Consider the following 26,148-nt stretch of genomic DNA (forward strand, 5'->3'; position numbering starts at 1 on the left):
GCGTGCACCCGGCCCGCGTCGGCCCCCAGCCCGAGCTCGAAGTCCTCACACGGGCCTTGGGCCACGGACCCTCCGCCCGTGGGGGCCAGGGCCGCTGGAGGTTGCTCACTAGTCCTAAGAGAACTTATGGTTCTCCCGCCACTCGAGCCTCGCCCCTCGGGATGTCCTGTGACCACCAAGCGCCCAGAGGGAGCGGTGCGCGCACACCCAGGGCTGCGAGACGCGGCGGGCTGGGCGCGGCAGCTAAGGGCGCCCGGCACAGGTGCTGGACTTCACGCCCCAGCTTGGTCCTGGGCGGCGCCGGAAAAGCTGCCGAGGTGGGATGGGGACACGGGGATTAGGCCGGACTGTGGTCGGGGGACGTGGGGGCCGCGGCGACGACCAGCGCTGGGGCCGCGGCGACAGGCTCGGCGAGGCGCGGCGGGAAGAGTCTCTCATCGAGGCTGGCCGCCAGCTTGTCCAGCAGCGCCCCCGTGGGCTCGACGCATAGACCCGAGCCTGGGCAGCCCCCGCCAGGCTCCTCCTCGATGACGGGGATGCTTGGGTCGTCGCCAGTGCTGGCAAGCGCGCGGCCATCGAGTGGGCAGTCGACGCTGTCGCCCCGGCGCAAGGGCGCACGCGCGGGCCGTGGCGCTCCGGGGGGCGGGGCCACGCCACCCGTGGCTGGAGCCACGCGGGCGCCACCGGGGTCACTGTGTTGCCGGCCGCGCTGCCACTGCTTGCGTGCGTGCGGGTGCACGCGGGCGCGGTGGCGCGTGGCAGCAGGTGCATCGTCGAAGTGCGGGTCGTGGCGCAGGAACTCGTGGAAGAGCGCGTCCGTCTTCTCATCGATGCTATAGTCGCGCCGCGGACGGCGTGGCCAGGCGCGTGGGCTGCGTGGCGGGGCGGGAGCGGCGGGTGGCTCGGCAGCATCGTCGCCTGCACCACGGCCCTCGATGCTGGCGTAGCCGCTGTCCATCTGCAGCAGCCGGCGCGCTTCGTCTTTGGGTCGCGGCGCGGGAGGTGAGGGCGGCGGGAAGGCCGGGGGCGCGCCCCCGGACCCAGAGCTGTCGCCGCTGCGCACCGAATCGCGATCGTTGCCGCTGCTGCTGTGGTCTGAGGCAGCTGCCGCGTGCAGCTCCAGGGAGGCGCGCAAGCTCCACAGGTCGCGGTAGCTGGCCTGGGTCTGCTCGGGGTCTGGCTCCAGTTGTTGCTGCTGCTGCTGTGGCTGCTGCTGCAGTCCCGCGCCAACGCGGTGCTCTGGGGGCGACTCGGGGCTCGCTCCTCCCGCCGCCTCGGCTGCCTCTAGCCTGCAAGCCAGGCCAAGGCTGTCAGAGCCCACCAGCTGAACCCCTCCCAGCCGGCCACCCGCCTCTGGGTCAGGGAGGGTGGGCACAGAGGTACTGGGGGACTGGGCTGCTTGCCAACCCAAAAGCTGATGTAGGTCCCCAGCATCTGCTGAGGCTGCAGAAACAGGCCACCCCAACAGTTAACATTCTTCCCGAGTCCCTCTTCCTGGGCTCTTGGTGGAAGTGGGGGCCACAGGAGACGAACTAGACTTAGATGAGTTCAGCCTGTCCTCTGTCCCTTAGTGGGTCACCTCACTCACCCATCATATAGGACCAGAAGGGTGATTCACAAGAGTTAAGGGTCACCTGCTCACACAGGAGTGACCCAAGCTTGGAAGGCTGCACTTCTGGGTCCCATTCCCACATCCCACTGGTTGGGCTATGGGGCTTCAGGACAGTTGCCTTTGGGTTGGGGTGGAAAAGGACGTTGCTGGAGAAAGGGGTCAAAATAGTTTCTGAGAAACAACTGTCCATCCTCAGGAGCATGGGCAGGTGGGAGAAGGCCTGGAACCGTCAGCCCTTCAGGCCTAGGATTCCACTGGGAAATAGCAACACCAGGATGGACAGAAGTCCATGGTGGCCCTGCTTGGGCAGGTGTCCCATCTTGGGGACCCTGGGGCCATCATCCAGGGCCATGCCCACCCGCCTGCCCTTACCCAGTCTTTCCCTCCTTCCCTCCTCCTCCGGTCCTCGCTGGAGAGGTAGCCCCTGCAAGGCTGCCAGGGGGTTGCGAGTGGGAGTCCACAGGACCAGGAGGGAGCTCCCTGAGCCACCTAGGGGGGATGGAGCAGGGCAGGGGCCCACAGGTCCACCCCTAGCACCTCTATCTATTGAAAAATACCTGCCGAGAGAGGGGGGTGGGCTGGTGGGGCTGGCCAGAAAGGGACTGGGGGGTGGGAAGGCCACGGCGTCGCCAGCTCTAGCAATGTACTGGATGAAGTCTGCATGGGGGGTGTCCCCTTCCTGCTCCATGCTCTCGCTGGCTGCTCGCTGCCGTTGGAAGTGGTGCCGCTTGGGGGAACCTATAAAGGGAAAGAATGGTCAGTCTGTCTGTGCCTCTGTCCCCCATGCCCATGTCAGACCCCAGCTGGCAGCTCCCAGGCTTCAGGCTGTGGACAGTGGGTCCCAGGATTTGTGCATGCTGAAGCACAGGTGAGGAAACTGAGGCAGAGGGCAGAAAGACGAAGACCAAAAAGCAGGCACCATGTAAAGGTTTTAGGTAGAAGTGGTGCCCCCAGAGCAGCCCTGGCCAGACAGATGCAACTAGGTGCACAGACACCCAGCAGCAGGCACAGCCCAGCTCAAAGTGCAAAGTGGAGGCTGTGGGAGTCCGGGTAAGAGGCGGCATCCTGGCCTGGGGAGTTCTGGGGGACTGTTCCACCCTCACCCAGGGGCAGGCTCCCAGCAAACAGTCCTGGTTAGCTTTGCGACACCCCAACTGCGCCATCTCAAAATGCCTTCTTTCAGCTGAAACAGGGCAGCCTACAGGCCTTCGCCTTCCCCATACCCCCTGCCAGAAGCTGCCTGGGTGGACCGGATGAAAGAGAAGTCACCCACCAGGTCTTAACCACATCACCCAGCCACACCTTCCTTTTTTTGCTACAGGAGGCCTCTCAGGATGATGACTCCTACTACCTTACCTTGACAAGGGGAAAAGGCACCCCGGGCCTGACTGGCCAACCCTCTAAGCTGCCGTGCCCCACTAAGGTCTCCTGGGCAGGGAGGATTAAACCATCAGGGCACCTCTTTCCCCACAACCCTGCACACATCCTCCATTTAGGGGTCAGCAAACTGCTGCCCACAAGCCTAACCTGCCCCCGACTTGCAGGTGGAAATGAAGTTTTACTGGCACTCCCCTTCATTGACTCTTCCCCGGCTGCTCCCTAGCTTCGGTAGCGCCCGAGTAGTTGAGACAAAACTATCTGGCCGTAAGACACAAATACTACAGTCCAGGACCTCACAGAAAACATTGGCTGATCCTGGCCTAGTCCTAGTGGGAGTCAGGGTCCCACTAGGGAAAGGACTCTTCCCAGGGAGGAGTCCCTCGAGAAGATCTCTGCACAGCACAGCCGTACCTCTGGCTGAGAGCTGGGCCTGTGCACAGGGCCTGGGGCATGCAGGGAGGAATGCTGGGCAGAGGCCTTGCCTCAGAACTTCTGTGCCAGGTGGCCTGTGTGTCACCAGACGGCAACCAGCCAGGGTGCAGGGAACCTTGGAACCATGACAGCCCCTCTACAGTAAGCCAGGCCCTGGGTCCTCATGCCAGCCACTGGCCCACAGGGCTGATGGCTTAGCTAGGGACCGTGGCCCTCCCTGGGGCAGAGCTTTCTGCACTGTGACTACCTACCAACACACCTCCTGGGCCTTGCTGCCTACCAGGAACTGAGGCTCACCTCTCGTGTCCAGACTGGATGCTCGCTGACTGGGCTCCAGTTTCCACTTCTTGACCTTGAAGTAGGGGCTGGCTCCATCCAGGCTGGCATGGCGGCGCAGGCGGGTGAAGAACTGCAGCATGGTGCCTGCCCCAGAGCCTGCTCCTGCCTCCCCAGGCTCTGCTGCAGCCCCAGGCCCAGCCCCAGGCCCTGGCCCTGGCCCAGGCCCGCCAGCCTTGGCACTCCTGGGACCTATGTCCAGCTGGGAGGGAAAAGGGACAGTTCTTAGGGATATTCCCCCCCTCTTGGTCCTGCATTTTAGCCCCTGCCAAGACAGAGTGTTCCAACACCCCAGACCCACCAAATGGAGAGGTGAAACCTGCCTGAAAAGGTAGGACAGAGCCCTTGGTGGGTTGTGGCCTGTGGCCTCCTCCCTCTGAGACCCTGCCTCCCTCAGGCCAGCTCTGCTCCTGCCCAGGCAAAGACCTCCAACACAGGCATTTCTGAGGGTGCGTGGCTAGCTCTCTTCCCAGGGCTAGAGGTGGCTGGCCATACCCTCTCCAGCACCTGGGCATTCCTCCTGGGTGTGAGGACCGTTCAAGGCAAAGAAGGCCATGGCAGGTGAGAGGCCACAGGCTGGTCAGTCCCAATGGACAGCAGGGAAGGGCAGGAGCCCATTCTCTGGGCACTCTGGGAAAACACAGGAGAGCCCCTACCGAAGTGCCTTCCCCAGAGTCGCTGGATGCCGAGGGGCTGATCTCCGCAAAGTCGGCAGTGCCTGCGGCCGAGTTGTAGGGGTCACCTGGCAGGGCGGAGCTGGGGCCCACAGAGCGGCCAGTGAGGGCCTTCCCCGGGGGCTGTGGGACAGAGCCAGGTGGGGAGGAAGCAGCAACAGGTCAAAGAGCACAGGTGGCCAGCAAGGGGCATGAGGGCTCAGCCTCACCATCACCAGCCACCCCAGCAGACCATTCATCACCCTCAGAGGCCCCCCTGCCACTGAGCCCTGGGGTGGGCTGCCACCCCTCCCTCACCTGGAATATGGCCAGGCTGTCTTTGGGGGTGGTGGCAGGGTGGGGGGTAGTGGCCACGCTGGCCTCGCCAGAATCACACTCATGTATGGTGACGATCTTGAGGGGCGGCAGGTGCAGATGGGTGAGCCGGGCGTTCTTGAGGTGGTGGAAATCCCCTTCTGTCAGGGTGTACCTGCGAGGAGCACCCACCAGGCCCCTTGCTGCATGCTGCTGGGCCCCACAGACAGGAGGCCCTCGCCCTCAGCTGACTAGCAGGCCCTCCCTGGACAGCAGCCCCCTGCCAGGCCCTCACCTGCGGCCCTTGTCCTGTGCCTTCCGGCTCTGTTCAAACAGGGCAGCCTCGTTGAAGGAGACCCGGCGGCCCGTGGAGCTGGTGGACAGGAAGCGCTCTGTCTCCACATCCTGGCCCTCGGGGTCCTCCCCCCTGAAGTCGGGGTCTGCGAGGAGAGCCAAAGAGGGTGGGCCCCGGGTGGGCCAGGCTTCATCCTGGGTGGGCCTCCGGGCAGGGTGGGACAGGAAGGGGCGCAGGGTGGAGTGACCGAAGGACAGGGTGGGCTGGGGAGGCGGGCCGGGCGGGCACTCGCTCATCCGCTCACACACTCACTCGCTCAGCACGCGTGTGCGCACCTACGCCTGGGCGTTAAGGAAACAGAGATGAGTCGGAATCGAGCTGCGCCCAGTCTGGTGGGGGAGACAGACAGACACAGACGGTCAGGCGGCCCGAGGGGGCAGGCAGTGGCTGAGGGGCGGGCAGGCAGGTGGGTAGGCAGACAGACAAATGGCCAGAGGTTGGGGGAGAAGAGGTGGGTGGACCCCTCACCTTGGGCAGGGTGGGTGCTGTTGTCCAGGTAGGTAGTAGTGGTCTTCTCTGCTTCCTCCATGGCCCTGGGGAGGTAGAGCCGGGATATAAAATGACAGTGACCTCAGCCCCAGGGCCCCAAGCTTGTGCACCCATTCTTGGAGGCCCCACCTGTAAGTCAGTCAGCTCCCAGCACCTGGGAATGGGGACACATACCTGTTGAAGCGTTGGTGGACCTCCCAGCAGCGCTTGCACAAGAGCAGGACACCGGACAAGACCACCAGAGTGCCCCCGACAAACAGCGACATGACCACCACTAGCAGCACATAGTTGTCCAGTATGGGGTCTGGCGCAGCCTGCAGATGTAGAGGCGAGAGTCAGGGTCCCGCCACTGGGCTGACATCCCATCTACCCCACGTCCCCAGGTCACCCACCGTGGGATGACTGGTGGCATTGTCCCACGATGTCGTCAGGGCAGCCGTGGCGGTGGTGGCCGCGGCTGTGGCCATGGTGGCCGTAGGCTGCATTGTGAAGGCTGGGACAGGAGGGCAGGGCCTGCTCAGCTCCAGCTCTATCGCCCCTTCCCACCAGAGCTGCTGGAAACAGGCCCCCTCTTCCCTCCCAGGAGCAGAAGCCCACACAGGCCAATGACTCATGGGCAGGCAGCAGAGCCCTGCAGCAGCCCCCACCTGCTCTGACCAGTGCTGGGTGGGCCCAGTGCAGGACATCTCTAGGAACCTCCATTTTGCCACGTTTACCTCTTGGGAGGTGGGATTGTGCATGCCGTGTATTACAACTGCCTCCCCAGGGAATGTGGTCAGCCCAGCAAAGTAGGGCAGGTGGGGGCCTGCCAGGCAAAGGAAAGTGCCCCTCAAGACACGGAGAAAGTGAGGCCATGTCGCACACACAGGCGAGACCCCGGTGAGACCCAGGGCCCTCCTCGGGGAGAGGAAAAGGTGGCTTAAGGATGCGCAGTGCAGATGAGGCAGAGAACTTGAAGTGGACCCCCCACCTCTGGGGGCACGGAATGGCTGCACCAGTGACCCCCAAGTCACGACACGAGGTAAAGGTCCCCCCTGCCCACGCTGGTGGGAAAGGAGAGGACAAAGGAGGCACATCTGTTCCTGCCCGGAGAATCTTGTTCCCATGGTGATGGTGCGCGCAGGCCGAGATGGGGGGCGGGTTGCCAGGCAGAGGGAGGGCGGGAAGGGGACGCGGGGGAGGAGGCCTCCTGCAGGGGCACCCCAGTCGCGGCGGCAAGATGGCTGCGCCACCAGCCAGCGCCCGCAGAAACCAGCCCAGTGGACCCGCCTCCATGGCTGCTTGCGCTTGGGGGAAACTGAGGCTGCGGATGGTCAGCACTCGGGAAGGGGCTGCCTGGAAATTGCACCTGACCCACCCCGGGGCTGGAAGGACCCGTGAAGCTCAGGGACCGAGGGTAGTCCCGCTTTTCATACTGGCCCCAAGTCGGCACGCCACGCGCCAGCCCCTTTTCCCAAGGAAGAAGGGCGCGCAGGCTCCGGAGTTGCTTGCCACTTTCGGGCTCTAATCCCCTGGACCGCGGAGAAACAGGCGCAGAGAAAGGAAGGTGCCGGGCAAGACCAGGTGTCCTCAGCGGTCCCCGTCATAGGCTAGAAGGGGGATCGCCTATTTGGGGGGAGGGGGCGCTTATGTAGGTCGGGAAAGGAGTTCAGGCTGGAGAAGGTGGGGCAGAAGGAAGGGATGGTTATGGGAGGAGACACAGAAGATGGCTGCAAGCCGCAGGCAGGAGATGGGCTGGGGGGGATGAGAGCTCATGGCGGAGGTCCCCACGGGCGGTCCCTGGCCCTAACCCCGAGCCGGCCGGGGTTAGACAGCAGAGAACCTGACAGCAGGCTAAGCGGGGAGGCTAAGGTGCCATCGCCCTCACCCGACCTCACCGGGGAAACTGAGGCCAGGGAAAGGGCGTGGGCGGGGTCCCTCTCCAGGTCGCCAGACGAAGGGAAGGTGCGGAGCCGCGCTGGCCGCCTCCAGGCCCAACCAGTTCCTCCGCGTCCTCCCACCCGTCAGGCGCAATCATGCGGGAAAAGGCGGGTGGTCTGGAGCCCGGGCGCGCCCCGAAGCCGGCCGCCATCCCGGCCGCGCGCGCGGTCCGCCCGCCCCCGCCCGCCCCGGCCCGGCGCGCCTACCTCAGCGCCGAGGCGTGCGGCCCATGGGCTGCGGGCTGCGCTGCGGGCGGCGGCTGAGCGGCGTTCCCGGCTGGCTCCGGCACCTGGTGGCCGCGGAGCCGGCGGAGAATTTATGAATGGAGAACGCGGCGCGCGGGGGAGGCCGGCGCGAGAGGAGGGGCCGTGCACGTGACCGCGTTGGCGGCGCTCCCGCTCCGGCCCACTTGGTACGCCGGGCGCAGCCGGGTCCCCAGCCGACCGCCCCCGCCGCTCTGGCCGCGGCGTCTGGCTAGTTCTGCGCCGGCCACCGCCTCCCTTTCCCTTCCGGCGGGGGCGGGGGGCGGAGCCTGCGCTCCTGTTCCCCGCCCCCACCCCCCAGTGCAGCTGCCTCTTCCCGCAGAGGCCGACTAGCAGCCCCAGCACCGCTGCATAACTCATCTACCCTGGGTCCTGGGGTTTTCGGAGACACAGCGCCAGCGCGGAGGCCTGGGGTGCACGACTCCCCATACCCCAGGTCCCAAGAAACAAAGCCAGAGGATATGAGATGCACAGCCTCCCCTTGGGCACAGGACTCCCCCTAGTCTAACCTGGGAAAACCCAAGTTGGTGGGCCAGGGAGTCCTGGGGTGCACAGACAGACCATCTTTCTCCTCCCTTGGGAGTATGGAAGGCACACAGCCATGGCCTCTCGTGACACACAATTTCCCCAGTCTGGGGGTCCCCAGGATGTACCAGCCAGGTGATCTGGTGCACTTCCCTCATCAGTTTCCCCTGTACAGGTTCCTGTGGGCGCTGTCAAGAGCTTGCCATACATACCTCCTTTGCAGATTTCCCCCGTTCTCACTTCATGGCACACATGATAACAGCTGCTCAAAGTTGAACTGAGTTCCCACTACTGTACCAAGGCCTTGTGGGTGACACATAAGCAGAAACCCCACATTTTTTGTGCTGGGGACCAAAATAAGGGCCTCTACCATGTTAATTGCATGCACTGGGAGCCCCAACAGCCAACCCTCAAAGCTGCCTCTGTTCTTCCTTTCAGACATATATGCCTGATCTTTTTAATTGTTCAGTCCACCAAATCTGCCACTAGCTTGGTCAAGTGGACTCTCCTCCCAGCTTACTAGGGCCTGCCCTCCACACCTGACATCTTTCATCCAAAAAAAAGCTTATTCTGGAATGTGGCAAGCCCTGTTCAACTTCAGAGCTTTCCTATTTGCAAATGCCCCCCCCCCCCCCACACACATGGGTCCTTGAAAGATTCACCCTCCTACACACATACACAGTCTATGTCTTCAGCTTTTCCAAATGTCAACATTTCAGGACCCATGCCTTGGCTACCTCTGCTGACAGCAGCTGCCACACACAGTCTGGATCCCTGGTTCCATCTAGTACAGTTGAGTATCCTATTTGCTCTTGTGCATTGTCTCCCCTCTAATCCTAGGAGCTCCAGGCACAGAATTTATTTTCTGACTGTGTCCCAGTCTCAGCACAGGGCAGGTACACAGGAGGTAGTGGGCATGCTCTTACTGAGTTGCAGCCAAGTGAAAAATGCCCAGGCAAGCTTGAACCCCATGAGCAAAGGCCTGGAAATAGGTTAAGTGTGTTTGCAGAAGACCGAGAAAGGAGACCACAGGTGGTGGTGTGGGTCCCAGTAGGGGAAGGTCATGGTCAGGTTTCAGATGTTTCTTGGGGGTGGGGCGTACCAGGGATTGAACCCAGGGGCACTTGGCTACTGAGCCACATCCCCACCGCAATTTTTTATTTAGAGACAGGCTCTCTCTGGATTGCTTAGTGCCTTGCTCTCTGCCTTTGAACTTGCTATTCTCCTGCCTCAGCTCCAGAGCCGCTGGGATTACAGCGTGTGCCACAGCTCCCGGCAGGTTTCAGATTTTTAAACAGACTCTTCTGGCACCCGTGGTGAGGCAGAGAGGAGGCCTGGGCAATTAGGGCCAGAGATAACGGTCTACTGGGTGGACAGGAAAAGACAGGGTGGAATTCTCATGTCTTCCCAGGTTTGGGCCCCAAATAATGGTGCTGCCCTCACCCATAGGATACTAGGAGTGGGGACCGGACAGAAGTCATCAGCTGGTTGGATTTGAGGAGCCCCTTACGTTTTCCCTTATTATGAAGTAGTTGGTGGCTTATGAAGACCCTTCTCCTGTATTATGAAGTAGTTGGTGGCTTATGAAGACCCGGGGGCTAAGAAACTTTAGAAATGCAGACAAAACGCACTTGGGAAGGGGAGTTGAAAGCTTCGCCCTGCACCCTCCTCTCAGGGTCAGAATGTCTAGGTCATGGGGACTGAGGCCCTAAGTGTTCCTCATGGTGCTGGCCTGGGGCTTCCGAAGTATTCCAACTATTCCAACTGCCCAGATTCTTAAGTCCAGGGGCGCGGGTCTCCAAAGGGTCTGAACTCTGGCATGAGCGAGGGCGTACGCTGGCTCTAGGGTGTGGGGAGCCACGGAAAGCGTTAGTTGCTGGGTCCCACGGAAAGCATTAGTTGCTGGGTCTCACTGGACTAGGGTACCAGCCCCAGATCCCTGACCAGGCGCGACCACGACCTTCTCGGGCTTCCAGTGCCCCTGGGGCCCAGCCCTCCTCCTCTTAGAAAAAACCCTCCTCAGCCTGAGTCCTACCCCGCATCTTCTGGGAGGGTGGGGGCCAAGGACCTGCGTGAGCGCGGGGGCGGGGCGGTGACGTTATGGCCCCAAGCGAGGCTGCGCGGCACCTGGTTGACGTCAGCGGGGCATCCAAGTCGCCCGCGCACGCGCTCCTGCGTCAGTGGCGGGAGGGGGCGGTGGCCAGACGGGGGGGTGGGGGGTGGGGGGTGGGGGTGGGGGGTGGGGGTGGGGGGGGGGGAGAGGCGAGCGCATCGCCGGTCACAGGGCGCCCTCTGCGGACGTCTGTGTGCCCGCCTGTCCGCTGCTGCAACCCTATTGGGCTGCCATTCCCTGGCACCTGCACTGCGTGTATTGATAAGGCCTTCGTGACTGTCCCATTCAGTCTTTTACTCGGCTTGCGATATGGATTTATTTTTAGTGCATTATAGTTACACATATGCAATTCGTGTTTATTTCAGTTCGTGTCATTTTCTGACATACTATTGATTTGCCTACTTTCGACGTCAACGCCTGTTGAACGCTCCCTCCCCCACCGCATAGGAGAACAGATTCTCAGATGTCCCTGCAGTGAGCCTCCCCTTAGCAATTTTGGTGCTCAATTGTCCCTTCCCCCGCGCAGTTACCGGTGAGAATCGTTTTATCGCCCTCATCGCCTCACCTCAAGAAAACTACAGCCCCCAGCAAGCATCGCGCTCTGAGCGGTGACGTCTCAGCACCGACGTCGCGCGCAGCCTGTTGGGCGTCGTAGTGCGCGCGTGCGCACTCGCTGGAACTGCTGCTCCCAGAAAGCCCTGCGCGTCGTCCTCTCGCCCTCCAGGCTGTCCCAGCCGCCCAAGTCTGCTGTCTGCCGCCGCCGTCGCCATGCTTCCCTCCGCCCTGCTCCGCCGCACGGGCTTGGGCCGCCTCGTGCGCCAGGCGCGCGCCTTCGCTGAGGCTGCCGCCGCCCCGGCCCCTGCCGCCGGCCCGGGTCAGATGTCCTTCACCTTCGCCTCCCCGACGCAGGTCCGGATCCCGCGCCCTCGCCGTTCGACCCGGCACCTGAGATCCAGCCCCAGGGGTCCGGCCTCCTTCCCGGCCCTCGCGCCCACCCAACTCCTGAGCGGCCCCGAGATCGAGGTTCCCCCAGCTCGCGGGGTCGCAGGAACACTGTCCTGCTCCTCGGGCGCCCTAACTTCCTTTAAAGCCCGACCCGCCCCCTCCTCTAATGTCGGCACCCCAGTTTCGTATCCCCAGGCCGCTGACTGGTGGCCGACCTGTTTCCCTGGATCCGGACTCAAGTCCCCACACCTCCGTGCGGTCCCGAGGCTGAGCCCTCCCACCCTCGGAGCCGGCGGGGTTGCTGGACCTGGCGCTCTCGCTGTGGTTCTTAATCTGAACCCCCGCCCCTTCCTGAGCCCAATGCCCCACCTTCATGGGGCAGGTAGCTGGACCCCGCCCCCACCTTGGCTCCCTCCTTCACCCAGCTCCCAGACTTTCTCTTCTCCCGAAACTAAGTTGTCTCCGGCTCCTCCCTGTCCAGCCTTCATGGATGCTTCTCTCTGGGAAAGGAACCGGGTGCTTCCCAGTCGCAAACAGTCCTACTTCCAGATGAACAAACTGCCCCAAGATCACGGGTAGTTTGGACAGTCTTTGTGACCTCTTCAGGGCTCGACCTTTCCCTGATGCTTTTCAGAGCAGTGAAGGTCAGGTATTTGGCCGCTCCTGAGGCTGTTCAGTTGACACATGCTTGCTCATTTTGTTCTCTCCAGGTGTTCTTCAATGGTGCCAACGTCCGCCAGGTGGACGTGCCCACGCTGACTGGAGCCTTTGGCATTCTGGCAGCCCATGTGCCCACTCTGCAGGTCCTACGGCCAGGGCTGGTCGTGGTTCACGCAGAAGATGGCAGCACTACTAAATACTTTGGTTAGTCTGTGGGGGGCGCTGGGTAGAGGCCTTGGGTCTCCATTGAGCAGCCTGTCTGAGCTAAGAAAAGCAAAGTTTGGTGGTTTTTTTTTTTTTTTTTTTGTCATGGGTATGGGCACTGATGTGATCCTCAGAAATGCAGCAGGAAGCCAACTTAGTTCTGAACTAGCCCTGTTCCTTCGGGTGGGAGTGGGGATGGGTGAACAGGTGCTGGAAGAGGTAGCTGTGTTGGGAGGGGTAATCAGCTTAGGGAAGGAAATGTGTTTGCATAGGAAGGAGTTGAGTCTGTGAAAGCCTTTCCCCAGTACCAGTTGTCACCATGAGTAGAACTGGGATTCAAAGCCAGAGTGCATTTGACGTGGCTCTTGACCCAGGTTCAGCTTATGGGCTGGTAGGCTCAAGGGATGGCCTTGGTTTCCCTGCAGAGTTCTATGGTGTCATGGGTGTCCTTGGGTCTGTCTCCTGTCCTCTTGGGGTATTTCTTCCTCTTCAGCCACCTGGTGTGCTGGGCCCTGGGATTAGTCCCATGGGACCACCTGGGCTAGCAGCTGTTGGCACGCTTGGGATGCAGACTTGGGTGTTTATGGAGCTCCTATCAGAGAGTTGGTGAGGCTGCCTGCATGGATGTGGTGGACTCAGGCCTTCCCTCCTGCTCCCCCCCACCCTGCAGTGAGCAGCGGTTCTATCACAGTTAATGCAGACTCCTCAGTGCAGTTACTGGCAGAAGAAGCTGTGACACTGGACATGTTGGACCTGGGGGTGAGTATGAAGTGGGTGGACACTGCAGCTTGGAGCAGGTAGGAGCTGTCCACGGGTTCCCTGGCTGCTGGGGAGGGAGCTCAGAGGAAGGGCAGGTGCTGGACTGGCATGCTGGCTCATCTCTCATCCCCTACTCACCTCCTGCAGGCCGCCAGGGCCAACTTGGAGAAGGCCCAGTCGGAGCTGTCAGGGGCAGCAGATGAGGCCACTCGGGCAGAGATCCAGATCCGAATCGAGGCCAATGAGGCCCTGGTGAAAGCCCTGGAATAGGCGGTGCATGCCCTTCACCAGCAGGGAATTTGAGGTCCCGGTCATTCACTTGCTGAGACCACCAGGGGGTAGTGTGGTGCTGGCTCTGCTCAGGCTCTCAGGCTGCCCCTCAGGTTATACCTGGGGCCACTACAGCCCTCAGCAGCTTTGGCAGGCCTGATGTGGGGTCTGTAACCCTGTAGGCTCTTCTTGCCAAGTCCCCCCATCCTAATGGGCCAACGACTCACCACCCCTGCCCCTGCAGAGCCTGAGACATTGATGCTCCCCTGCCCACATTAAAGGCCAGGAAGCCTGACTGTGTGCACTGGTTCTGTTGCTCTGCTTAAGGCTGTGGGGTCAGGATCCTCCCTAGTTCATCCTGAGTGTTTCCTGTGGCTCTGTGAAATGCATGTCTGAACCTAAGGAAATAGTCCCTTGAGGATACTCAGTAAACAGAGGCTTGGGAACATTGGTTGTGTGGGGGTCAACTCAAAAGGGCACAGCCTGCCTGGCTGGGTGGGGGTGGGCAAGGTGCCAACCTTCACCCCAAGAGGGTGGGAATAGGCAGAGGTTGACCACCAGGATAGGGAGGGAGGGAGGGAGCTCTTGGGGGATCAGGCTTCAACTAGGGGACAGGTTCCCCAGGCCTCTGCCAGGTTCTGGGTCTTCAGGCCCAGTGCTGTGATCCACCATCAACTCCAAGCCTTCCTGCTGCAGGGCCCTGGGAAGAGGCTGGCCCTACCTGCTCCCACAGAGGTCCCACTCTGGGCACACCCAGCTGCCCAATCTGGGTGGTGTCAGCACTTCTGTGGGCATCCAGGCTCCTAGCTGGCTTCAGACAGAAGGGGGTGAGTCTAGCACTGTCCTGCCAGGGTGCTGCCCCACCCGCTCTGAAACCCTGGGGGACTGACTGACCCAGTGCTATCTCAGTAGGATAGGGAGGGGAGTGCAGGGTGAGCATATGGAGAGTCAGGGCCTGCTCATGTCATCGCAGCCACAATAGTGACAGGGAAGTCACCCGTGGCCTGTCAGTACATGGGCAGCTCACAGTGTGTCACAGCCTCGTGCAAGTGACTCCACATCATGTCTGAACTTGGTGGGTTGGGGCCTCCTGGCATGCTCTGGGCCCTGGGGGTGATCTTTCAACATGCACTAAGCCCCAGTGTGAGGGTCAGTGGGCCGGCCTTGGCATCCATCTATGTCTTGTTCTTTTGGGGCAAGGAGCTAGCCACTCCCTAATAACTTGGGAGCCTTGTGCTGGCCATGAAGTCATGTGTGTGTCTTCCCTACCCAGACCCCAGCTATTTGCTGCTCAGGTCCTGATGGGCCACCGGCATGCTACATGATAGCTGGGGCCCAGCAGGGGCGCAGCAGAAAGCTAGTATACCCCTCACCGGCAGAACCCCTGTCCCCACATGAGGTAGAATACACCTTAGAGCCAGGCTTTGGGGACAAGCAGGGTAGAGTCAGAATGTAGAGGTAAAGATCCTTTCACAATGGTAGGGTCTGGCCTGATAAGGACAGGTCAGAACACGGGTCTGTCTCCTACCCAGAAAGTGTACACTCAGTGCTTCAGGGATTCCTGGGACAAAGGACGCAGGGAAAGGGGCACCACATGGGAAGGAAAGTCAGGAAGTAGAATGCCGGCCTTTATAAAATTTGGAACAGCACAAAGTATCTTATTCCCAAAGGACCTTTCTCTTTTCCAGGCTGAGTGCCTCAACACAATCTGATTCCATTCCCTACTGGCCTGAGGTCCTACAGCATTCGGGTGGCAGTGTCACCACCAGGCAGGCAGAACCCCGTCTACCCCACCAGCAGTCCCCCAACTGCCCACCCATGGAAGGGAGGGTGGGAATAAGGTTAATGGGGCCAGGGATACACCAACACAATGGGCCCTGATTTCCGGGGTCCCCACTTCCTCTGCCACCAAAAGGTCCTAGGGCCAGTTCCCTGACCCAGCCTTGCCTCCCTCCTCCAATTCAGCCCCGTTTCCCTGGGCATGCAGTGGCTTCTGGGACCATGCTAAGCTGTTCCCATTTCCTGAGCATCTGTCTTGTGAGACAAACTCCTATTCATCCTTTAAAAATCAGCTCCAGGACTACTTTCAAAGATCCTCCCAGCTTTGCCTCTAGACTAGCTCTGATCCTGCAGGGCTGGGAGTGTCTGGGTGTGCCCAGTTTGTGTGTTGGGGGGAGCTGAGGCCAAGGGAGAGTTGGGTGGGAAATGGAGGGAAACCTGCAAAGGAACAGCCCTGGGAGGGGTGCCCAGACCAGGGTAGGGGTGGATGAGGTGGAGGTGGCGAAGCCAGATAAGGAAGGAAACAGATAAGTGGACAGAGGTGATGGGGTGGAGCCTGGGGTCTCCCTTCCCTGCAAGGGCAGAGGGAGCAGAACAGAGGGCTTCAAAGCTACCGGCCAGGGCATCCATGGAGAATCTGCAGACTGCAACATGCCATTTGTTCTGCTGGGTGGCCAGGTTCCTTATCCGTGAAATGGATGAATGCCCACCTTTACAAAGGCTAGGGCAAGCATGTGTGCATGCATTCTTGGAACAATGACAATATGTGGTCCCTACAACTCCAGCGCCCAGAGTAAGCCGCTGGACTCATATCTCACTGTCTAGCCATCCTGTAGAAACAGGCTCAAAGAGGTCAGTTTCTTACTGAGCTCACACAACACAGCCAGGGGTGACCAACTAGGTCCAAGGTGAACCTGGCGCTGGATAATCTCTCCAGAAATGCCTTCTGAGGTCACCGTTGAGAGATGCTGGCGGACAAGCTGCCAGGCAGCTGGCGCGAGCACCCCACTGCTTGGCAGGTGACTGGCCTGTTTTCCTGGATCGTGGCCGCTGACTCAGGCACCTCTTCCCGTTCCCCCCCACGCGGGCGCCCCCAGGCGGAAGCACCGGTCCTGGCCGTCGGGAAGGGGGCGGGGCAGGAAGCCCGCCTGTTCTCCCCAAAAGCCAGCCTACGGGTGTGCAGAGTTCATGGCCCCGGCCCCCTGCTCAGTGGCATTCCAGGAGAAACATCCATTTACAGACAGAAGCCTGGAGACCGGTGTCCCGGTACGACTGCGCCCGGGGGCCTCGGTCAGCAGGCAGGGGCGGGGGCCAGCTGCGTCACCGCCCGCCAGGCCCCCCCGCCCCCTACCCGCCCAAACTCCACCCCGAGGGAAGGCGGCGCAGATAAAGGCTCGGGGGCCGCCCGGTCGGCCCCAGACTGGCCCGGGCACTTCATACAAGGCCTCACGCGTGGGTTTACTCGGAACTGTAGGACACAGGACAGGCCACGCCCGGTGAGTGGGGGGCGGGACCTCGCTGTTCGGAGAGGGGTATCTACTTTAGACTACCTGGTCGCCCCTACTTTTCTTTGTTCTTGGGGCCGACAGGGCTTCAGATGCCCCCGGCGTGGTTAGCCCACCCGGTTGTGGAGTAGGAGGGGCTCCTAGCAATAGGCATCGCCGGGCGGGACCACAACCCCCGCCCCGCCCCCTCTGGGGCACTCCCCTTTCCCCCGCAAGTGACCTTGAACTAGTTGCTGCTCCGGTTTCAGTTTCTCAGATTGCAGTTCTATTCTCCGCACGTAGTACGTTCGGTCCCTTATCGGGGTCACCTGCAGACTCGCAGTCTCGGTGTCCATTATCCTGTCCAGGCTCCGTAGAGCCCCCTCCCCCGGGACTTGGCGCAGCGCTCCCGGGAGGGCCGGCAGAGGGCGCACTGACGCTGCTGACTCACCGCAGCATCCAGCGCTACGCTCGGGCGCAGCCCGGGACGCCGCGTCGCGTCACGTCACGGCTCGGGAGGGCGCGTCTCGGGAAACGGGCCGGGGCCGAGGGAACTGGGAGGAGGGCACCAGAACGCGAGGTAGTACCGGTTCGAGAGGGGTACACCAGACTGCGGCCACGTCACCGAGGTGACAGGCCTAGTCCCCGGCCACGCCCAGTTCTCCGCACCCACCCAGGAAGGGGCAGTACAGGGGACTGGCGGGTCCCGGCGGGTCCCGGAGGGCCGCTGGGCCTGGGAACCCTGCCACGAGGCGCGGGGTTCACGCTCCCGCTCCCGCTTCCGCTGGCGGCTGCTTCCCGGACGGACGCGGTGGGGCGGCCCCACAATTTCCTGCCCCTCCCGGCGTCGGGAACAATGGCCCTCGCCCCCTCCCCACGCCCTGGCGGCTCCCGCGAGGACCAGTGGGGGAGGAAGCCTATACCCGGGCCCGAGTCCGCGCCCCTCGGGCCCGCCCGCCCTTTGTTGCGGACTCCGGGCCTTATGAATGGCTGGGGGCGCGGGCGGGGACGCGGGGGCGGAACCGGAGCGGTGCCAGCCCCACCCCCGCCGCGCTCCCATTGGTTGCCCAGGCAGCGGGGGCAGGGCGAGGGGTTGGCTGTACTGCCACGTGGGGCAGCGCCGCGGCGGCTCCCATTGGCTAAGGAGCGCGGCCGACTGGGCGTTCGGTGCGTGCTGATTGGTCGGCACGGGGCCGGCGGAGTAAGTAGTGAATGGGAGGGGGCGGCAGCCCCGCCCCTTGAAACGTTGATACATTATAACTTTTTTTTTCTTGTTACTTTCACCCCCAGATCCTGTGAGCCGCGGCTGCGGCGGCTGTTGCTAAGGGAGGGGACGCTTGAGGTAGCGCGACCCGAACTGCAGAGGCACAGAGCGCACACGGCCAGGGAGCCCCCTCCTCCAGGACCCTCCCCGCGCCGCGCCTCATCCCGGCCGCTCCCCATCCCTTTTCACTCTTGAAGAAGCCTCTATCGCAGACCCCAACCCGGAGCGCACCCCGAGAAGCCGACGCGATCGACCCCGGAACGCCTCTCGGATTCTTTATTGCTGATCAGCCTTCCACCACTGGGATCTTCAGGGTCACGCGTGCCGCCCCCTCCAGCCCCCAAGCGCCGGGAGAAAGGAACGCGAATCCGGGGAGTTCCCGCCCCGGCCCTGTGGACGCGGCGAGGATTGGCGGCACCCCGCGGACCCCAGTCCCCCCAGCGCGCGCCGGGGATGGAGCCGCAGCCCGGCGGCGCCCGGAGCTGCCGGCGCGGTGCCCCCGGCGGCGCCTGCGAGCTGGGCCCTGCGGCCGAGGCGGCGCCCATGAGCCTGGCCATCCACAGCACGACCGGGACCCGTTACGACTTGTCGGTGCCGCCGGACGAGACAGTGGAAGGGCTGCGCAAACGGCTGTCCCAGCGACTCAAAGTGCCCAAGGAGCGCTTGGCGCTGCTCCACAAAGACACGTAGGTACCGCGCGCCGCCCCCGCCCGTGCGCCCCCGGCGCCGGGCCGCCCCCTCCGGCCCGGGCCCCCGGGCGGGAACAAAGAGCGCGCCGCGCAAGGAAGCAGGGGGCGGCCAGACTGGAGGGGGGGCGCTGCGCGCTCTCGGGCGCCCTCTGCTCGGCCTTGACTGCCTCGGCCTCCTCCCTCGCCGGGGGTCGCCGCACAAAAGCCGAGGCGAGAGTGCCCAGAGGGGTTTCCTTGGCTCCCCTCGGTGGAAGCAGGCGTCCTGGGGCAACACGGAGGTCTCAGCTACGGGAGTGAGAGCCACAGCCGTTCTCTCTTTCGCTTGCGTCCTCACCAGCTTCCGTATCTGCTCAGCTGCCCCCTCTGCGTCTGGCTGTCTCCCCCCACCTTGTGTCTCTGCCCCCCTTTGTTCTCGATTCTGAGCGCTCCCTGCAGCCTCCCCCTCCCTCCTGGTATTTAAATCGTCTCCAGGCCCGGCAGTCACCCCCCCCCCCACCGCGGGCCTCCGGGGACAGGCAATGTCCATCCCCAGCGGAGGGGCCCCGGTGGGGGAGGGGCGGGAGGAGGAGGGTCTCCTTTGTCTGAGCGGCGGCGCCCTGCGCCAACGAGGGGATGGAGGGGTAGCCTCGCCCCAAGCAGCCCCCCAAGGCTTCACTCAGAGCTGAAGGCCCTCGGTGCCTATAAAGAGAGGTCTGGGCAAGAGTTAGTGAATCCTAGGCAGGGGTTGCCCTGAGGGGTGCGGAAGATTGTGGCAAAGGGCATGTGAGTGCCCAGTTGATGCGAAAGTGCCTTGTAGAGCAGCAGAAGGGGTGCCCCAGTCGGAAGATGGGGATCGTGGGAGATCTGAGCTTCCAGGATGGGAGCTCCTAAGGCCAAGGAATCTCCCCACACGCGCGGCCGGGATCTGGAAGCTGGGAACGGGTGGAGGCAGAAAGGACTCCAGTCTCTCTATTCCCCCCCCCCACACACACACGGACAGCCCTCCTCCCCCGCTGCCGCTGCTTCCGCGTCCCAGTGTTGTCTCTACCGTCTCACCGTCTTCCTTCCTCCCCGCAGCCGGCTCAGTTCGGGGAAGCTGCAGGAGTTTGGCGTGGGGGATGGCAGCAAGCTGACTTTGGTGCCCACCGTGGAAGCGGGCCTCATGGTAAATGGCTGTGGGCGGTGTGTCCTGGAGGCCCTACAGACCTCAGACCCTGCTCCCACACACACAGACGGTGGTGGGCTGTTCACCATCACTGCCAGTGCACAGCCTCCTCCTCTGTAGGGCCCTCCCCACCCCTGCTCAAACCCACTGTGCCAAACCCACACTTAGGCGGGTCCTCCTTCCTCTCTTTGTAGTCCCAGGCCTCGAGGCCGGAGCAGTCTGTCATGCAAGCCCTAGAGAGCCTCACCGAGACCCAGGTAAGACCAGCGCCAGCCCCTTCCTAATCTGCAGGCCGGCCATCCCAGAGAGACTGGGTTGTCTGCTCCCCAGAGGCCTGTGGGGGTGGGGAGGGACACCCGCCTGGTGCCAGCTTGGCCTGGTCACCTTGCTTCCTCTTCCTGCCCCCCACTAGCCACCTGACCTTGAGGTTCTCTCCCACGGTGGCTGCCAGGAGGGGGAAGGGGCTGAGTTTCTCTGAGCCTGTCTGCCTGAGGGATGACCTTGGCCCAGAGCTACGAGCTCACTCGGGGCCTGTCCCTCCAGCCTAGCATTAGGTCCCTCCCCTTCCAGAGACCCAGTCCCCAAGCCAGTGAGGCTTTCCCAAAGGGATGGGCCAGTTTCTTTTTTTAACATTTCTGCTGTGGTGCAGAGTGCTGGCCAGCCAGGGTGACACTCCTTCCGCTTTCCTGACCCCCACTGCAAGGGGGTAGGGAGTCACCACAGCACCCCCCCTTCCTCTCTCTGGCCTTTGTTCTCTGCCCCAAGGTGGGGGCAGGGGCAGGCAGCCCAGGGCCAGGGAGGCCTCCACAGGATGTTGGGAAACGTTTAGTAGGCAGCCAGGAGGTGGGCTGGGGCCGGCCTGAGTCTGGCTCCAGGTCTTGCCCAGGCCTTTTCCCCCTCCTCCTCTCCTCATTTTCTTGGCTGAGGCTGGGCACTCCCCAGAAAAGGGCCCTGGCCACCTCCCAGCAGGGTGACACAGGCCTCAGCAAGCTGCCAGGGTGGGGGAGCAGGCTACTGCCCGCCCCAGCAAGGGGGTGGGCAGGTTCCCGGGCCTCCCTGTTGGCCACAGGAAACCTGCTCGGCGGCTTTGGTCTTCCCTCCTGCTGCCCCAAGGCCCTCGCCCCCTTCTTGACACGTAGCATCCTGCCTTTCAAGCAGCACAGAGGAGGGGGGCTGAGGGGCTAGGAGCTGCTGGTGGTCTGCCATCATGGGGGTGGCTGTGGGATGGGGGGTAACAGGGGTCCAGGGGTCGGGGGCCGGGGTGGAGGCTGCAGGTGACTTCCTGGGGCAAGTGTGAACTGCTCCCTGCTACCCATTGGGGGCTGCGGTTGGTTGGGTTGGCAGGGGGGCCGGGCATGATTGGTTCACATCCTCCCTGGGTGCCTGCGTCAGGAGGGAGATGGGGGGGCACTGGGCGAGTGACTGGGCTCCCCGGGCTGCTTCCCTGCCTGGCACCAAATCATGCCCGTCCATTCGCCCTCCCCAGGGAGGAAGTTGCTGGGCGGGCAGAGCTAGGGGGCTCCAGCCGCTCTGGGAAGCCACCCCAGGGCCCTGCCTGCCAGGGGTCTTGAGCAGAGGGTGCTGTGCAGACTGGTCAGGGTGGGGCTGTGCCCTGCCTCCTCTCCCCCTCCTCAGCCCCCAGCAGAGAGGATTGCGCCAGCCAGCCACTGCCAGAAGAGCAGGGAGGGAGTTCTGGGAGGCGGTCGGCTCTGAGTCATCCAGTCTATGTCACTTCTCAGAAACCTCCGCCCCCCCATCCCTGTCCCTGGGGAGAACAAGGCACTGAGCCCGGCCCCAGAAGGGGGTTTGTTGTAGATAGGGTTAGATATACTTACTCATGAATCCACCCGCCACAGAGGGGCAGGTCTGAGGGTTCCTGGTCACCAGGGTGTGTTAAGGGCCCTGGGGACATAGGCTCTGGGGACCTCGTTAGGCCCCCTTGGCCTCCACCCCGCCCAGGACAGATAAATATTTATCTTGAGAAAGCAAAGGTTAGGAGGAAGGATTGTCCAGGAATTCCGCCCACTCACTGGCTGGGTGATTTAGCTAGGAGGGGCCCTGAGACCCGCCCCTCTTCCACATTCTCAGGAAGAAAGGGCTTGGGGATCCAGGAGGATGGGGAAGGAGATGAGGTGAGGGTTATTTGAGGACAGTGACCGCCAGCTGGGCCCCACCCCCTCTGGCCTCAGTTTCCCCTTGAAAGAACCAAGTTGGCCAGGGAGAGCCAGGCCCCCGTCTGACCCGCCTCTGTCCCCCACAGCCCTCAGCGGTGCCTGGGCCGGGCCGGGCTGGCGGAGGCGGCTTCCGGAAATACAGATTCATTTTATTTAAGCGTCCGTGGCACCGACAGGGACCCCAGAGCCCAGAGAGGGGCGGCGAGAGGCCCCAGGTCACACGATGAGGGGGGGCTGGGCTGGGCTGGGCTGGGGGCACTACAGACAGGGCCCCCCAGCTGAAGGGTCCCTCTTTCGGCAGGTCAGTGACTTCTTGTCTGGTCGCTCACCACTGACCCTGGCTCTTCGCGTGGGGGACCACATGATGTTCGTCCAGCTGCAGTTGGCTGCCCAGCACGCCCCCCTGCAACATAGGCACGTGCTCGCCGCTGCTGCTGCCGCCGCCGCCCGTGGAGACCCCAGCTTAGCCACCCCGGTGTCCTCTTCCTGCCGGCCAGTGTCCAGTGCTGCCCGTGTCCCCCCAGTGCCCACCAGCCCTCCTACATCCCCCTCACCTGTCACAGCTGGCTCCTTCCGATCCCACGCAGCCTCCACCTGCCCTGAGGTGAAAATGGGGAGGGGTGTCTTTGGAACCTGAAGGAAGGGGTGGGCTTGGAGACCACAGAGCTCTGCCCCCAGAGGCATCCTGTGCGTCAGCTCTGGCACCTGACCTGGGCCCTGTGCCCATGTGCTTCCTCCCACCAGCAGATGGATTGCTCCCCTGCTGCCAGCAGCAGTGTCAGCTCTGGTGCCAGCACTGCGTCCACCCCAGGGGGCAGCCCTACTCCCCGATCCCGTAAACCTGGCGCCGTCATTGAGAGCTTCGTGAACCATGCCCCAGGGGTCTTCTCAGGGACCTTCTCTGGTAGGTGTCATGTCAGACGAGGCTGTGTATGCCCAACTTTACGTACGCATGCAGTCACATCCACGCCACCATGGCACTCACGCGGGGCTGAGCGTGCTGCACGCGCCTCACCCTTCCCCAGGAACCTCCAGGCACACAAGTGCCTGTCCCTGGGCAGGTCAGGTGACCTGACCCCAAGACCCACCTCATGCCTGCACACAGGTGCCCCGGGGGCATCCTGCCAGCTCAAAGCCACTTTCCCCTGCAGGCACGCTGCATCCCAACTGCCAGGACAGCAGTGGGCGGCCACGGCGGGACATCGGCACCATCTTGCAGATCCTCAATGACCTCCTGAGCGCCACAAGGCACTACCAGGGCATGCCCCCCTCGCTGACCCAGCTCCGCTGCCATGCCCAGTGCTCGCCTGCCTCACCAGCCCCCGACCTTGCCCCTAAAACTACCTCCTGCGAGAAGCTGGCGGCAGTGCCCCCGGCCTCCCTGCTGCAGGGTCAGAGCCAGATCCGCATGTGCAAGCCCCCTGGTGAGTGCTGACTCTCAAGGCCCCTCTGTGTGCTGGTGGGCACAGGCAGCAGCTGCCGGACCCCCCAGCTCCGCCCAGCCAGGAGAGAAGGAGCCATGTGTGTGTCGGGGCACAAAGTGTCCTTGTGTGCTCCCGAGGGGGCTCCGGCCCCGCTTCCTCCTCACCCCCCAGGCACCCTGTCCAGATGGTGTTTGGCGCCTGCATGAATGACTCAGTTCTGGCAGGCGAGGCAGGGCAAAAGGGCCCCCAGCGTTGAGGACTTGGGAAAGCAAGAAGCCCCCCTAATCACCGCCCCCCACCCACTGTTCCCCAGCGGCTGGTTTACTCCCCATCAAAATTCCATGAATCCTGGCCACTGTTCTGCCCATCGGGCATTCTGGCCATCAGTCAGTCTCCACAGCCCTGGGAATCAAAACTGGAAACTGAGGCATGAGCCCAGTGTTTTCCTGGGCCACAGATGCAGCCAGAGGCATTCAAGTTCTAGTTGGGTCACTGAGTGACTCTTACCTAAGTGCAGTGCTCCACCAGGGACATGGTGCAGAGCCCTCCCCATCAGAGCCCTGGCCCCCAGGCCACAGCACACCTGGGGGGCCTGGACCTTAGTAACCACAGGATGCTGATCCTCTACAGGGGACCGACTCCGGCAGACTGAGAACCGAGCCACGCGCTGCAAGGTGGAGCGGCTGCAGCTCCTGCTGCAGCAGAAGAGGCTGCGCAGGAAGGCCCGGCGGGATGCCCGTGGCCCCTACCACTGGCCACCCACCCGGAAGGCCGGGCGCAGTGACAGCAGCAGCAGTGCAGGAGGCGGCAGCACCGGCGAGGCTTCGGGCCTGGGCCTCGACTTTGAGGACTCGGTGTGGAAGCCAGAGGTCAACCCTGACATCCAGTCGGAGTTCGTGGTGGCCTAGGATCTGGCACCCTCGCCCTGTGGCCTTGCCCGGGCAGCCCAGACACCCAGAGCCACAGCTCGGCTCTGGAGGGCAGGCGGCCACCTCCCCGCCCACCCCCCAGCCTTTCTTTTTCACAGCCTCACCCTGATCGCACCTCCTGCTTCTCTCCCATTCCCACCTCTTCCTCCTTCGCCATCCCCAGCCTCTCTGCTGGGTCCTCCCCTCCCACCTTCCCCAGCTCCAAATCTGTAGCAGCCTTTCCAGATGGCTGAGAGAGGGAGACGAGGAAGCCGCCCCCACCCCTTCCGCTCTGCCTTCCTCCCCTCCCACCCTCACCTCCCCCCACCCTATTCAGGTTTAAGTCAAAAAAAGTAGATGCCTCATTATGCACTTTACAGATGAGGGGAGGGGCTGTGGAGAGGAGAGTCCGTCCCACCCCCACTGCAGACTCTGGCCTCCACCCCGGGCCCCACAGGACCCAGACAGACGGGACACTGGGGAGCGAAGCCACAGGGGACTGTCTCTCTTCCACCTCTGCCCTTTTCCTCTTGGTCTTTCTCCATGTGAAGCTGGTCAGCCTGGGTCTGGCCAGGGGCTGTGCTGGGTCTGGGCCGGGCCTCAGACTCTTTCCTGGCTGGAGAGCAGACCAGGAAGAGCCCACCCCGCCCTCTCCAGTCACTGGCCACAGCTGTGCTGTTCTGCCCCACCCCTTTCCCTGACCTCCCTCCTGAGCTTGGGGACTATTTATAGACTATTAATTTTCTGACTGAGCCAATAGTGGTTGGGAGCTTGAAGAACTGGGAGAGAAATGGTGGTGGGTGGGGGGCACCCCCACACCTTCCTTCCAGCCCAACCTGAGGGATGTGGGACTGTGGACTTCTGGGGCCTCTCCTGCCCAGCATGGGGAGGGGGTGCTGAGCTGTGAATGCCCTGATGGGGGCAAGTGTAGCATTAACCCCCCCTGGGGTCCGCTGCTGGTCTAACTGGGACCCTCCCCACTCAGCGCCCAGGCCCTTCGGGTCTCTGGCCCTAGGGACTGAGGGAGAAACCCCTTGCTGGGGCCATTTCAGAGGGGGTGGATTTTTGTTTTTCCCACACTTTTTATTTTTTTAATGACAGGGTGTTTTGGCCCTGCTGCCCCCACCTGTCAGTCTAGTCCTGGCCGCCTGTCCCCCCTTGTTCTGTAGGTGAGACCCCAGGTCCTTGTCCCTTCCTGTGTTCAAAGTTAATGGTTTCAGATGTGAACATCACGTGTTAACTGTAGCTGTAAATTTTTTTGTGGGGGGGGTGGGTAGGGAGGGATCCCAGAGGGTAGAGGTCAAGGATTTGGTTTGTTTTTATTTTTGTTTTTTCCAAAAAAAGAAAAAAGAAAAAAAGAGGAGAAGGGAGGGATACATTTTGTTTTTTGAAGAACTGTCTTGGATACCTATTTAAATGTGTGTTCTGTTTTGTTTTTTAACAATTTTTAAATAACGTCTGTGCCTCTGCGGGTCTGAGGGTGGAGGCCCAGGCAGGAAATGGCCCATAGCCCTGTGCCCTCCCAGGGCCCCCCAAGCAAGCATTACCTGCCCTGGAGATGGGGCTGTGGGGGTGCCGCCCCGCGTGAGTCTCCTGTATGAAACAAATTGAAAAGACCTGCAGAAGCAACAGGACTTCAAGTAATAAACAGAAGGAAACAGTCTGGTTCTGCCTGTCAGTGGGTGGGGGGGGTGCCCTGGTATCCTTCCTGGTTCTCACACCCTCTCCCCAGCTCTGGGGTAGGCAGGAAGCCACTAGGGCAGTGAAGGGAGGAGCCGGCCACTTCCTGGTACCCAGGGCCGGAAGTCCCTCAGGGTGTGGGCATGGACCTGCTTGCCCACTTCTACCTACCCAGTCAGGGACCCTGCTTCTCTCATTCCTCCATCTGCAGTGGAACAGGGACTTGGGAGTCTGTGTCTAGGGAGACCTGAGCTTGACCCCAACACTAGTGGCTCCAGCCCTGCCAGAACTTCTGGAGTCTCACCACTGGTTTGCTGATCCTGAGACTGCCCAGGGATGAGCACCAGGGTGAGCCACTGTTCCCAGGAGCT

At 62.4% G+C, this 26,148-nt stretch overlaps 3 protein-coding genes across 12 annotated transcripts; 2 read left to right on the forward strand and 1 right to left on the reverse strand.

Annotated features, from left to right (window-relative positions):
• Positions 1-7: 7 nt before the first annotated feature.
• CBARP (CACN subunit beta associated regulatory protein) lies at positions 8-17,081 on the reverse strand. 5 transcript variants are annotated; one of them, XM_081285272.1, is made up of 11 exons: positions 16,946-17,081; positions 5,965-6,065; positions 5,747-5,886; positions 5,552-5,616; positions 5,359-5,412; positions 5,024-5,101; positions 4,732-4,903; positions 4,417-4,557; positions 3,722-3,962; positions 2,170-2,350; positions 8-1,289 (listed from the first exon to the last, which is right to left on the reverse strand). In XM_081285272.1, exons 1-11 carry the CDS (start codon positions 16,951-16,953, stop codon positions 338-340), a joined length of 2,133 nt encoding a protein of 710 aa, XP_081141398.1. In that variant the 5' UTR covers positions 16,954-17,081; the 3' UTR covers positions 8-337. The 5 variants fall into 5 exon arrangements, with proteins under 5 accessions (XP_081141398.1, XP_081141396.1, XP_081141397.1 ...); XM_081285270.1 differs by lacking the exon at positions 16,946-17,081 and adding an exon at positions 16,736-16,867 and having other exon boundaries at positions 5,024-5,168; positions 5,332-5,364; XM_081285271.1 differs by lacking the exons at positions 5,359-5,412; positions 16,946-17,081 and adding an exon at positions 16,736-16,867 and having other exon boundaries at positions 5,024-5,168.
• On the forward strand, positions 11,078-13,526 carry ATP5F1D (ATP synthase F1 subunit delta). The gene is made up of 4 exons (XM_081285282.1): positions 11,078-11,302; positions 12,049-12,202; positions 12,873-12,961; positions 13,109-13,526. The coding sequence occupies exons 1-4, from the start codon at positions 11,162-11,164 to the stop codon at positions 13,229-13,231; spliced, it is 507 nt and encodes a 168-aa protein (XP_081141408.1). The 5' UTR covers positions 11,078-11,161; the 3' UTR covers positions 13,232-13,526.
• On the forward strand, positions 15,493-25,757 carry MIDN (midnolin). 6 transcript variants are annotated; one of them, XM_081285278.1, is made up of 9 exons: positions 15,493-16,506; positions 17,785-18,444; positions 19,504-19,591; positions 19,786-19,848; positions 21,852-21,980; positions 22,067-22,369; positions 22,513-22,669; positions 22,917-23,189; positions 23,820-25,757. In XM_081285278.1, exons 2-9 carry the CDS (start codon positions 18,212-18,214, stop codon positions 24,095-24,097), a joined length of 1,524 nt encoding a protein of 507 aa, XP_081141404.1. In that variant the 5' UTR covers positions 15,493-16,506; positions 17,785-18,211; the 3' UTR covers positions 24,098-25,757. The 6 variants fall into 6 exon arrangements, with proteins under 6 accessions (XP_081141404.1, XP_081141401.1, XP_081141406.1 ...); XM_081285275.1 differs by having other exon boundaries at positions 15,495-16,506; positions 22,510-22,669; XM_081285277.1 differs by lacking the exon at positions 15,493-16,506 and adding an exon at positions 16,920-17,074 and having other exon boundaries at positions 22,510-22,669.
• Positions 25,758-26,148: the final 391 nt, after the last annotated feature.

The sequence above is a fragment of the Spermophilus citellus genome, assembly GCF_964194105.1.
Source record: "Spermophilus citellus genome assembly, chromosome: 3".
In the NCBI taxonomy this organism is placed as follows: Eukaryota; Metazoa; Chordata; class Mammalia; order Rodentia; family Sciuridae; genus Spermophilus; species Spermophilus citellus.